Source organism: Bos indicus x Bos taurus, chromosome 4 (assembly GCF_003369695.1).
Source record: "Bos indicus x Bos taurus breed Angus x Brahman F1 hybrid chromosome 4, Bos_hybrid_MaternalHap_v2.0, whole genome shotgun sequence".
Lineage (NCBI taxonomy): Eukaryota > Metazoa > Chordata > Mammalia > Artiodactyla > Bovidae > Bos > Bos indicus x Bos taurus.
Window position 1 is genome coordinate 16,223,425 of NC_040079.1, and position 14,148 is coordinate 16,237,572.

The following is a 14,148-nucleotide window of genomic DNA, read 5'->3' on the forward strand; positions in this document are numbered from 1 at the left end:
GGATCCAGCAGTATTTTATTATTATGATCTTTGTAAGGTGAAGGGTTTGAAATAACTTAAACTCATAGAGTTGTCACCCCTGCCAAGGTTTTATTATGAAAATGTTCAAATATCCAGGAAAAGTTGAAAGAATATTACCTCTAAACCCACCATCTAGATTCCACTATCAACATTTCACATTACTTAGATCTGTCCATTAACTATCCCACTGTACACTGCCCGTCTTATTTTTTGATTCCATCTAAGTAAATTACGGACATCAGTACATTTCCTGGGCTTCCCTGGTGGCTCAGATGGTAAAGAATCCGCCTGCAATGAGGGAGACCTGGGTTTAATCCCTGGATTGGGAACATCCCCTGGAGAAGGGAACCACTACCCACTCCAGTATTCTGACCTGGAGAATTCCATGGACCGTAGAGACCATGGGCTCTCAAAAGAGTCAGACATAACTGAACGACTTTCACTCACTCACATACATTTCCCAGAATTATGGAAGTTTTAGGCTTAAAAGTGATTTTCAAATTAAAAAAAAAAAGATGTAAAACTGAAATCTTACCTTGATGCCACACAAAAGATGTGCAGGTGGCTCCACCCTGATGAAAAGAGGAATGAACGAGGTACAGAGCCCCTACCTCAGTCTCCTCCCCATCTTCCCTTTTATTAAGGGTTCTGCAGCACAGTCTGAAAAACAGAACATTTCCCCTTCATTTCCACATCGAGGGCACTGCACCCGGACATGTTGCAGAGTAAGTTGGGGCTTCCCAGGTGGCACTAGTGGTAAAGAATCTGCCTGCCAGCGCAGGGGATGCAGGTTCAGTCCCTGAGTCAGGAAAATGCCCTAGCAGAGGATATGGCATCCTACTCCAGTGTTCCTGCCTGGAATGTTCCATGGACAGAGGAGCCTAGTGGGCTCCGGTTCATGGGATTGCAAAAGAATCAAACACAATTAAGTAACTGAGCATGCACACACATGTGCAGAGTAAGTTGTGACTAAACTAGGAGTCAAAGCCAAGTGTCCTGATTTTCGTTGCTGTGCCTACTCAAGTTTCAGCCTCCCAGAGTTGTAGACTTGCAGGATCTGAGCTTTAGAATGAACCCTCCGGGATTTATTCTGTCATCTCACTTGTCCTCCTTATATTATGATGCTGTTCCTGTGTCAGGGTAACCATGCTTATTTTGGGAATAAATCTTGACATAAAAGAGAAGTGACTGTGCTGTTAAAATAGATTTCTGATGTGAGATCAAAGGCCCTGTCCTGAGAGACTGATTTGGATGATCTATAAAAATCATGTTATGACCTAATGTTCTAGTGACAGTCAAGATTTTAAATAGTAGTGAGGTTTACAATATGTATAAATATGGGTATTATAAAAGGCTCAATCTGCTAATTTGAATTCCTTGATTTAATTTTAAAATAATTTTTGAAGTAGATTTAAGGGACTTCCTTGGTAGTCCACTGGTTAAGATTCCGAGGGTCCATTGCAGGGGGTGTGGGTTCGAATCCTGGTCGGAGAATTAATATACCGCATGCTATGAGGTGTGGCCAGAATAATAATAATAGTAGTAGTAGTAGAAGGATTTTTTAAACCCCACAGTTCACTGCCTATAGTTGCAACATTGCATAAAGTAAATTTTAATTCTTCAGCCTTAGGAATACATTTTAAAATGTGAGTATTATTGTACTTCACAATTGTTTCTGATTATGTAGACTATAATGATACCAAGTATGTGGTACCACTAGTTACAGAGATGTTTTCTTCTTTTAATCTTCTCAAAATCCAGTGAAAAAGAGGAGGAACTGGCACAGGCATGACTACACAGAAATTGATGATGGTTCCAAACCAGTGCAGGCTGGAACTAGAACTTTTGTGAAGGAACTACGTTCTCGAGTCTTCCCAAGGTATGGAACCCTGTTATGACCAAAGAACGCTTAAGAATGTTACCTAATAAGGTGACATTATCTAAAGCAGCGTTTTCAAGCTTCAGGTTGCAAGCCATTACTGTTCTCAACCAAATTTTACTTTTTGAAAATAAAATAGAAGAGACAATTTTGGTGCATTGCAAGTAATAGAGTGAATAAGCATAGCTTCGCGGCAGTTTTGTTACATGTATGTGTACTGGATCGCTGTGTACAGACGTGCTTCTTAACTGTAGGTCTCAGCCTGGGAAGCACACTGACCTGCGGCCCTGGGCCCCATGCTTGGCTCCCTGTGTTGCACGCCTGCTGCTCCTCCTCCTTCTTTGCCTCGCCTCCTCTTATTTTCACGCTGTTTTTCCCTTATGTTGTTTTCCGGTCTGTCTCCACCCTGCTTCTGCCAGAAGTCCTCACAGCCATTGCTCAGCCTCTGGTGGCAGCAAGACTAGGTTTTTTTTTTTTTTTTTTTAAGATAATGTATTTGAGTTATGTGGCTCAAGAGAAGAGCATCAGAAGCGTTATGCAGCATTTAACCATGCTAATTTAGATCATTTCCTACTCACTGCCTGACATCTATTTAAAGTGATAATGCTTAATAGGCTTTTTACACGGAATCACATCCAAGCTTGTTTAAAAAGGGGAAGTACAATTTAAATTTCAATCACAATATCACCTGCAGCCTATTATGGAATTATTTCAGATCCTGTAAGTGTAAAACCCTTGCTCTTTGTAATCTTGAGGATTCCTGGCCATTCCCCTTCCTTAAACAGAAGCATGAATGAAGCGGCTTCTGTTGGTTCCCACAGGTAACAGAGAGAGAAAAAAATATGAAACACAGTGATTTCCATGTGCTTTTTGTGATATTAAGGGCCCTGTTCTCAAATATTCTCTTTTATCAGTATCAAAGTCATTGGAGAAATGTCTATTTTCATTGATTGATTTGGAGCCCAAGTTTTCAGCCAGTGTCTCTAGGCTGGCTTCAGAGAGGCTTGTGAGTTCCTTAAAACTGTATAAACGATTTATTGTTGATGTGTGAATGTGAATTTTTCAGGGAGAGAGGGCATAGCTTTCACTGTTTTAAATAGGTTTGTAACTCAAAAGAGTAGTGTCAAAAGTCCTGGCCCAGTGATTCCTGTGGCTTCTCTGCCAAAGTGTTAAACACAACGAGTTAAATACAGATTATAGAGATGGTCACAAACGTCTACACTGTACTTATTATTAATTAAAGGTCTTGGTTTTATTTTGTTTAACTCCATAAACCTCCACAGGCAGAGTGACAATAATTAACTAAATCACACATATTCAGTGGGATTAGCATAGAAATGTGTAAAATAAAGTGAATGGGTTATCTTCTCCACCCTTATTTTAAGACTTGAAGTTTTTTCGGATCCTTTTTTTATGTAAATGATAATTTTTAAAAACAATTGTGTGTACAGATGTGTGATGTATATACACTTCTAATTTTAAAAGATAAAATGGGGTTATGTTACACATATGTTGTGCAACTTGCTTTTTTTTACTGTTATATTTAATAGATACCCTTCCGTATATATACACAGGTTTATCTCACTCTTTAACTGCTGTGTAGTGTGCCATAGTTTGTGTGTGTGTGTGTGTCTGTACCATATATGTGTACCATAGTTTACTTAACTATCCCATGTGGTATAGTGTCCAGTTTTTTTCTCTTGTAAGTAATGATGTACCTATATTTTTAAGCACTTGCACCTATATATTTTTGATCACTTTGGAGGAGTAAAACACCAAACATTTAAGATGAGGGAGTACAAGAGATTTAAGATTTTCCCGTAGATTGGAGTTTAAGGAATTGTTAAATTCTCAGAGGCTGATAATTGTTAATTTCCTCTGAGAAATTGTTAATTTCTCAGAGTGCCGGGGTCCAGCCCCGGTGGATCCAGGGAATTCAAAGGGGAGACGGCGTCAGCGATCAGGAAACAATAGCTTGACTAAGTATTAATTAGAGATATAAAGAGTGGTTAAATAGGGATAGCTCAGCGAAGAAATTCAGTGGAGAAAAGAGGCTGAATAACTTGGTTTACGTGGAAAAGCAATAAAATTCCAAGACAAGGAATTTGCGCCACCTACGTAGGCCGCAGGCGTCCTCCCGTTCTCCCAAAGGAGAGGAGACACTAAGGCCTCCCTGGTCAGATCTTAGAAGCCCAGGCAAAATTAGTAGGCTTGACGAGCCTCTACGCTCCAGACGGGAATTCAGCCAGAAGGTGAGAGAAAGAACGACATGAGGAGACCAGTCTTTCCAGGAACTGATCTGTTTCTTTATTTTCCAGGTCCGCTTTTATACTTTGAGTTATACATAGAGATAAGTGGAGAATACAAAGTCACGTGGGGTCAGCAGTCCTGACCCTTATTGAAACCACGCTTTTTGTCTGCATTCCTTCTGATATACAAAGTGCTCAGGTGATTCACATCATCTTCTGGCCAAGAGGCCTGCTAACATTTTATGACCCTTTCTGATGATGATTAGTCAACCAGAAAACTTATTTTCTCCAAAGGTGACTTTTCTTAAGTCAGGCACCACCTTCTGAAGGCACCAGATAAATTTGCATTCCTATAGGGCAAAGGTGCAGTGGGCTCTAATCAAGAAAAGAATTTACTTAGCCTAAGGTCCAACATGATTAATGTCAAGGTTAATACTTATTTATCTTATATGTTAGTTATATTCATTAATGTGTATAAGGGGCAAGGGATATGAAGATGTAGCAGCAAATATTGGCTCAACAATGAAACCCTCCACCAGTATAATTCCTAACTAGCCCATTAATACTATACTAATAATTTTCTAACTTCTCAAAAGAATCTGTTTTAGAAAGTTTAGAGCATCTCGTGCCTCTCACGGTTGGGAGGCTATGAACAATCACATGTTGCCGGACAGGCCTGTTAGGCAGGCTAGAGAACCTTCAGATGAGTTTGTAGGTTGAAACACTCTTGTGACGCCCAGGAATTTTTATTAACTGGAGCTCTAAGTTAACTCCTTCTCCAAGAGAGGTGGTGGGGGACAGCCCCCCATAAAGTCAGAGGTGTAGGTGAGAGCACAAAGCAGTAAAGTAGGCAGACTCTGGTTTTGGGGGTAGATGCTCGAGAATTTCCAGGGGATTCCTGAGGCTCGATCCCGCCTTTGTGTATGCCGAGCCTCCTTCCTCATGACCTTTGCCATGGGCAGAGTTCCTCACCCTGGCTCCCGGCATCAGAGGAAAATAAAAGGCAGTACAGAACTCAGTGAGTCAGGTAAAGAAGCTCTAAGCCTTCTAGTTACATGACTGTCCAAGAAAAGTCTGTCTGGATTTTTTTAAGGCCTTAAACTGACCTTCTGTTACTGAGAAGGTGGGATGATCTGAGCTCAGTAATTCAGAAACCTAGTTTCTCCTTTTATCTCCTTGACAGCTAGGCTACAGATGACATCAAGATAGCTAAGATCTGATTGTAAAAAAGGAAACTGTTGTGTTTAACCTATGATGCAAATGTTGCCCTTAACTTTCAATGAATAGCAGCTGCAATTCTGTGAGCATTTGAAATATAAAATTGAGACTATCTCCATTTTTAGAGATCTCTGATTTATGGTTAGGGAACAATCAAAAAACTGGAAAATTCTTAAAGAGATGGGAATACCAGACCGCCTCACCTGCCTCCTGAGAAATCTGTATGCAGGTCAAGAAGCAACTGTTAGAACCAGACATGGAAAAATGGACTGGTCCCAAATTGGGAAAGGAGTGCACCAAGGCAGACTATTGTCACCCTGCTTATTTAACTTCAGTGCAGAGTACATCATGCGAAATGCCGGGCTGGATGAAGCACAAGCTGGAATCAAGATTGCCAGGAGAAATTATCAATAACTTCACATATGCAGATGACAGCACCCTTATGGTAGAAAACGAAGAGGAACTAAAGGGCCTCTTGATGAAAGTGAAAGAGGAGAGTGAAAAAACTGGCTGAAAACTCAACATTCATAAACTAAGATCATGGCATCCAGTCCCATCACTTCATGGCATAGATGGGGAAACAATGGAAACTGTGAGAGACTTTATTATCTTGGGCTCCAAAATCACTGCAGATGGTGAAATTAAAAGACACTTCCTCCTTGGAAGAAAAACTATGACCAACCTAGACAGCATATTAAAAAGCAGACATTAGTTTGCCAACAAAGGTCCATCTAGTCAAAGCTATGGTTTTTCCAGTAGTCATGAATGGATGTGAGATCTGGACCATGAAGAAGGCTGAGTGCCAAAGAATTGATGCTTTTGAACTGTGGTGTTGGAGAAGACCCTTGAAAGTCCCTTGGACAGCATGGAGATCAAATCAGTCAGTCCTAAAGGAGATCAATCCTGAATATTCATTGGAAGGACTGATGTTGAAGCTGAAGCTCCAATACTTTGGCCGCGTGATGTGAAGAACTGACTCACTGGAAAAGACCCTGATGCTGGGAAAGACTGAAGGCAGGAAGAGAAGGGGACGACAGAGGATGAGATGGTTGGATGGCATCACTGACTCAATGAATATGAGTTTGAGCAAGCTCCAGGAGTTGGTGATGGACAGGGAAGCCTGGCATGCTGCAGTTCATGGAAGAGCAAAGAGTTGGACACAACTGAGTGACTGAACTGAACTAAACTGAGGGGACAGTGAAAAGGGACAGACAGACCACACTTGAGTGTAATGCCTAGAACAGGTTAGTCATTAAAGAATGCAGCCAGAAGTTCGGCAACCCATTTTTAGTGGCTTAAGGTGACTAATGTATTAAAACTTATTAAATACTGAGGATAATGATCTTTTAAATCAGGAATTCTCAACTGGGGCATTTGGACGTTGTCTCATTGAGTAGGGACTATGGATGCTAGTCATCCTCCAGTCTGCAGGAAAACACAAATTGTTCTGTGTCCCAGGAGACTTTATGATGTCTAATAAGTATTTGTGTAGAATTTTATAGCCAGATAAAATATGATCTGTTTTTACTTATCCTAACCAGCTCTTATTGTATTGTACCCCCTCGCTTTTGCTCTTCTGGTTTTCTATGCAGCATGTGTTGAGTTACTTCTAATCTTGTTACTGCTTTTAAATCCAACCATTCATTACGACTAATTGTAGGCATCCCGTTATTCTGTTAGGGAAGCCTGGCATGCTGCAGTCCATGGGTTAGCAAAGAGTAGGACATGACTGAGTGACTGAACTGGACTGTTATTCTGTTATCTTTTCTAGTGTTGTTTACCTGAATATTTACATGTTGAAATCTGTATTTTGCTGTAATTTGCTTTTTCTCTTGTTATAGTTAAGGCATTTTATATAATTTACACATATTTTTCCAATTATCTGTAGGATACTAAAAGGAGCTTTATAAAACATTAGTTATTAAAAGGAAAATTAGGTATGAGATAGGTTGAGAACCACTGATACAGGTAATAATAGAGCATTGAATTAATCCATTACCAGATTTTTTTTTAGCTGAACTTACCAGCAAAGATGACATTTTACTCTTATGTTTTCTTTAGTGCCGATGAAATCATTGTAAAGATGCATGGCAGCCAGCTGACACAAAGATACCTGGAGAAACACGGATTTGAAGTCCCTATAATGGTCCCCAAATTAGATGATCTAGGACTCAGGCTCCCTCCACCAACTTTTTCTGTTACCGATGTGGAACGTTATGTAGGTACGAACTTGATTCCTTTAATTGCTTGGGAAAACACGGTAAAAAATAAAGTTGATATTATCCTAAAATACTAAAAATTGAATGAAGAGATGTTAGTTTAGTTCAGTTTCTGGTTCAGGAAAAGTGAAATGCCATGTCATATACGTTGAAAACTTTTTTCTCAGTAGACCTACTTTCAGAAAGACAGAAGGAAGCATTCTGTACAGCCTCATCCTGTTGCTTTGTTTGTTTTTTGCCATCAAATTTCCTGATACTTTCTAGGAAAAATTATTACAGAGAGGTAGCTACAGATATGAAAAAGAAGTCTTTGGGAAACTGGGTGAGTTCTAGACCTTGGTAGCAGCATTCAGGTGCAAGATTTCTGGATCCTGCTTTAGTAACCTCCTGCTGCCTAGAAAAGAGAAGCTTATTTTCAAACCTAGTTTTACTTTAATGACTTGATGATACTGCCATTTAATGATGTCTGGACTTAATGTTCTATATTGAGTCCCAGAAAGGTATAAGAAACAAGGCAGAAGACCCTTCAACTGTTGCATTATTGTTGACATTTTCAGGCACTTCTTTCATTCTCATAAGGGTATTGAGAGAGAAAGCTGACTCTTATGTAGATCTCTTTCCTTGTCAGCAAAGCAGATAAAGAATATTTGAAGGTTAGATCTCAAGTCTATCTTGACACAAACTATCTATTCTTTATGTTATCTTCTGAGCCTGAAATAATCTGAGAATTTGTCCCTTTATTGATCCATTGGTTGACACTGCTGGTTGTTTCACCGAGAAAATCCAGTTAAATTGCCTCACTTCACATTCAGCTTAGTTTTGAACTATTTGATTAATTAGAAGATGAGGCTGAGGTTTCACGTAAACCTGTTTGTATAGATAACATTGTAAAATAAATGGCTAGTGTAATAAAAGTGTAGGTAAAATGTTCACACTACTTGATAGCTACTTTTTTAATACTGCAAAATGCTTCAGTTAACATAATTGTTTTGCCTCCTAAATATAGTCTATTTGACTTTCTTAGCTTGTTTAAAGTTACATTCAGGTAAGAAACTGGCACTTATTTGTTTCCTGTTTCAGATTAAGTATTGCCATATTTTGAATTTCACCTTATCCTGTAAGACATTGTAAAACTAACTGGTTTTTAGGGTGATTCAGTGTTGTGCATGCAGTACCTCATGGTTTTATAGGAAAATTATAAATTAATCCCAATTCAAAACTCATTTCATAGACAATAATATGCACTGATTTTTGCTTCATTTTTTTCTTGAAACAGAATATTAGGAGAGAAGACACTACCAGGCAAGCAGAAATTGTTTGTCCTGGTTAATTTGTCACTAATTCCTCAATGACTGATTGGTTTCTTAAAATGATGGACTCAGAATCTTAAGTGTTAAAGGAGTAAAAGAGAAAAGTCTGTGTCCACATTTTGTGTAGAATTATTAATTATAATTTTGATGACCAGGAATTAACAGCCAGAACATGTGGCACAGTTTTTACCTACCAGTGTAATATGCATTTTTGTCATAAGCTGCACAAGAAATCATTGTTGTATGGAAAGCTTTGTAAACACATAAATTTTTACACTCAGTGTTAATTATGCAGCTCTGTCTTAATTGCTTTATTCTTTCAAAAATTGTTCCTTTGTTCAGAAGTTCCAGTTGGACTTAAAAAGTAAGGATATAGGAAAAAAGTAAGGATATAGGAAGAGTCTTTGTCTAGGCTATATAGTTCTTACAGATGGCTTAATTATCATGTGCAGAATATGGTCTTTAAAATATTTTTGTTTAGGGCATCTATTGATGAAACTCTTAAGCACAATAATAAGGCTATAATTTTTCTCTGCAGGTGGTGACAAAGTGATAGATGTCATTGATGTGGCGAGGCAGGCAGACAGCAAAATGACACTTCACAATTATGTGAAATACTTCACGAATCCCAACAGACCAAAAGTGTTAAATGTGATCAGCCTTGAATTTTCAGATACAAAGTGAGTAGTGCTGGGTGTTTTTATTTAACCTTGTGAGTGTTAGCTAAATGTAGTTAAATGATGACTTTATTTTGGTAAGAAACAGAACTGTGACTCCTAAAGGTCCAGAGACACAGCTGTGTTGCTGCACATTTCGCTTTGGTACGCTCAGACTTGAAGTGTTCTTGTTAGCCTTGAGTGCCAATTAATTTCTTGGTTGGGGTTGAGATGGGAGATGCAGTTTCAAGAAGTTTTAATTTGCATGATGTGGTTGTGTGTGTTTGTGTGTGTCTGTTTTTTTCTTTAAAGGATGTCTGAATTGGTGGAGGTTCCTGATATAGCCAGAAAACTTTCCTGGGTGGAAAATTATTGGCCAGATGATTCAGTCTTTCCCAAGCCATTTGTTCAGAAATACTGCTTAATGGGAGTTCAAGACAGCTACACAGATTTCCACATTGATTTTGGTGGGACTTCAGTTTGGTACCATGTCCTCTGGGTAAGCTTGGCGTATTTCTTTGTTCACTGAACCGCAAAAACATATAGGCTTCTTCCCTCTAGTCAACTACCAGTCAATCCGTGAGTCAGATACCTGAGAAGGAGCAAAATTATAGTAATAATTGCTTCTGATCTTAAGGTCAGGCTAAAGACAGCTAGTTGGATAAGTCAGGAATGCCCATAAAATAACAAATTCTCCTTGAGAGCGTATATTCACCTTGTTTTATCTAGAAGTGTGCTATTCCATACAATAGCCATTTAGCACATGGGGCTAAATTTAAATAATGAAACATAATGTAAAATTCAGTTCATCATTTGTACTAACCACATTTCAAGTGCTCAGTAGCCACTTAGGGCTTTACATCTACTGTATCGGGTAGCACAGATAGGAAACATTTCCATCGTCACAGAAAGTTCTTTTGGACACTGTTGCTCTAGAACCAGATCTTCGTCTAAACCACGTGCCTGTGCATCAGCAACGCTCTGGACTCTGTTTGATGCTGTGCCTCGAGCTCCTCTTCCTTTGCTTCACAAGAAAGCAGAGGGTCAGTTCACTTATGAAAGTCTGTTCATAAGTCTTTAAAAACAGCTGTAGTGTTATAGGTCTTAGGAGAAAGGGCAGAGTTTGCAGAGATGACTCTCTGTAACCTGGGGCCCGTTAACATGTATTTACTTCTACACCTTGAACATGAGATCAGTAGGATGCTGGTGATTCTTTACCCTCCTCTCCTGTAACTGTTTCTCCATCACAACTGTACTGACCCCTTGTCGTATTGGGAGGGGGAGCATTAGTACCTGTGGAGGTGCTTATTAAAGGCAGTAGCTATTGATCAGGCATGTGAAATATGTCTTTCTGAGCCTAAGAAATCTGATAATTATCTAATTTAATTTAGAACATTGTATTGGGAAATTGCATCAATATAGGCCACCCTGAGAATGGCATTTCCTTTTTCAAAAATAGTGTGATTACTTCCTCCTAGGGCGAGAAGGTTTTTTATTTGATAAAGCCAACAGATGACAATTTGGCCCTCTATGAATCTTGGAGTTCATCTGTGACCCAGAGTGAAGTGTTCTTTGGAGATAAGGTGGATAAATGCTACAAATGTGTGGTAAAGCAGGGACATACCTTATTTGTTCCTACAGGTAAGGTTTTAATCCCATCCCCGCTCCCCATAGCGATTGCTCATCACAGAGTCAGCTTTTGATTGGAACCTCTGAGTTTAACATGTTTGGAAAGTAGCCTTGCATAGCCTGAGAGATGATTCTTGTGTTGAACTTTTCACATCTTTGTCCCTTAGAGGGTTTCTCTTGTGGTTCGACTTGTTTTGGCATTGTGTTTTATGTCATTTGCCTTCATTTTTATTTTGAAAAATTTACATACCTTAATACACACCCTTTGCTTCTGCTAAGCTGCTTCAGTCGTGTCCGACTCTGTGCGACCCCATAGACGGCAGCCCACCAGGCCCCGCCGTCCCTGGGATGCTCTAGGCAAGAACACTGGAGTGGGTTGCCATTTCCTCCTCCAATGCATGAAAGTGAAAAGTGAAAGTGAAGTTGCTCAGTCACGTCCGACTCTTAGCAACCCCATGGACCGAAGCCTACCAGGCTCCTCCGTCCATGGGATTTTCCAGGCAAAAGTACTGGAGTGGGGTGCCATTGCCTTCTCCCCTTTAAAAGTGTACAATTCAGTGCTTTTTAGTACATTAACAGAACTGTGCAACCTTCTCCCTATCTAATTCCAGAACATTTCATCACCTCAAAAAGAAACCCTGTGCCAGTTAGCAGCCACTCCCCATTTCCCCTCCTCAGCCCCTAGTAACCTCTGATTTTCTTTTGTCTCTGGATTTGTCTGTTTTGGACCTTTCATATGTAATAGGTGACCTTTTGTATCCAGCTGCTTTTAGTTAGCATCGTGTTTACTCGACTTATCCATGTTGTATCTCTTATCAGTGGTTCATTGCTTTTTGTGGCCAAATAATATTCCACTGCATGGATGTTTCACATTTTGTTTATTCCCTCATCAGTTGATGGACATTTGGGTTGGTTCCACTTTTTTGGCTGTTACGAATAGTGCTGCTCTGAACATTTGTGTGATAGTTTTTGTGTGGAGGTTTGTTTTCATTTCCCTTGGGTTTATACCTAGTAGTGGAATTGCTGGGTCATATGGTTTAATGATGTTTAACTTTTTGAGGAACTGCCAAACTGTTCTCCTAATGGCTGTACCATTTTACGTTCCTGCCAACAATGTACAGTTACTTCAATTTCTCCACATCTTCACCACCACTGTGTTTATCTTTATTTTTGACATTCTAGTAGGTGTGAAGTACTAGTATCTCATTGTGGTTTTAATTTGTGTTTCCTTAATGAGTAACGATGCTAAGCATTTTTCATATTGGCAATTTGTATGTCTTCTTTGGAGAAATGTCTGTTAAAGCCTTTGCCCATTTTTAAGTTGGGCTGTCTTTTTATTGTTGAGTTGTAGGAATTCTTTATATATTCTGAATAGACCCTTTTCAGATATATGACTTGCAATGTTTTCTCACATTTTGTGGGTTGCCTTTTCACTTTCTTGATAATATCCTTTGCACAAAATTTTAAAACTTTGATGAAATTCCCTTCAGTTTTTAACTGGTCAGCTCTACGCTGATGTTGAAGGCCAAGTCTGCTGTAGGAATCCGGGCTGCTGTCCTGGGATAATTAGGAGGCAAATGAGTATGTTCTGAGGGAGCCTAGGAAGGGATTGAGTCTCAGCCTTAGTTACAGCCTCAAGTATAGGCATCAGGCATATCATTTTGAGAGGTGGCTGAGGCAGGGCATGGGTTCTGCAGGCCAGTGGCTCTGAGAGTTGTGTTCTTCTGATTTGGGTGACCTTAATGGCTGCAGAGTTTGCAAGCATCTGTTACAGGCCCTGCTTTCTTACTTTGGCTCTGGAGTATATAATAAGTATGTGTTGAATAAATGAATGAGTAAATGCCTAGAACTACCAGAATTTATAAAATCTAGATACCTATCAGTATTTTCACTGTGAATGGGCCAAGCCCCTCCCTTAAGGACCCCCAAAGCTCCCTTTTGTAGTAAATATTTTGGTATATCTGTTTTAAAATCTTAAATTCAAATTTATCATCAGTATAACCTCCAACACCAATAATTCCCTCCCCCCAATTGATGTAATAACCTAATTAGATTATAAAGAAATTAGAAGTAATTTATAGTAAAATACTATTTTGCAATGTCCCTGCTCAGGCACAGCAGCATTGGAAGCAGGATGATGCACAGGCCAGCTAAGCAGTACAGGTGTGTGACGGGTAGCTCAGAGTCTATAGCATTGGTGTGGATTAATGGTTCTCAAACTCCACACACCCTCAGAGTCACCTGGAGGGCTTATTAAAACACAGAGCGTGTGTGCGTGCTCAGTCCTGTCCAACTCTTTGTGACCATGTGGACCATAGCCCACTGGGCTCCTTTGACCATGGGATTCTCCAGGCAAGAATACTGGAGTGGGTTACCAGGCCCTCCTCCAGGGGATCTTCCTCACCCTGGGATCAAACCCGCATCTCTTGCATCTCCTGCATTGGGAGGTGGGTTCTTTACCACTAGTGCCGCCTGGGAAGCCCAGAACAGAGAGCACTGGGCCTTAACCCAGTGGTTCTGATTCAGCAGCTCTGGGGTGGGCCTGAAAATTTACATTTCTAATAAGTTCGCAGCTGAGGCTGATGCTGGTCTGGGAACCACATTTGAAGAACCACTGCTATAGATAGTGTGGTTTCTTTTCCCCCCAAAATATTTGGCAGCTGATAAATTTTCTTCAGTGTACAAGCTACCTAGTTGTGTTCCTAGAAAATCGTGCCAAAACCTTGCAAAAGACGCTGTTTCTTATTAATGGAGCCATCGTTTCTGGGCTCAGTCAGTGACGGATTCTGTACCTGTCTGAATGCCCAGCAGATATTTGAAAGTCTTGGCTAATGCAGGACAGTTTCTTGCTGTGTGGCACTGTCCTGCCTGTTGGGCCCTGGCTCCCGCTCACAAGATGACAGTCGTGCTTCCTGATCCTTGTGACAGCCCCACCCACTCCGCCCTGAAGTCTCCAAACCACGCTCT

At 40.1% G+C, this 14,148-nt stretch overlaps 1 protein-coding gene across 2 annotated transcripts in view; it reads left to right on the forward strand.

The window, feature by feature from the left end:
• Nucleotides 1–14,148, forward strand: part of KDM7A (lysine demethylase 7A) — a 79,630-nt gene that overhangs the window by 40,050 nt on the left and 25,432 nt on the right. For both annotated transcript variants that reach the window (XM_027538847.1, XM_027538848.1), the window contains exons 3-7: nt 1,783–1,900; nt 7,429–7,589; nt 9,435–9,576; nt 9,865–10,051; nt 11,031–11,193. In XM_027538847.1, the coding sequence (XP_027394648.1) occupies nt 1,783–1,900; nt 7,429–7,589; nt 9,435–9,576; nt 9,865–10,051; nt 11,031–11,193 (771 nt within the window). The remainder of the gene's footprint in view (nt 1–1,782; nt 1,901–7,428; nt 7,590–9,434; nt 9,577–9,864; nt 10,052–11,030; nt 11,194–14,148) is intronic.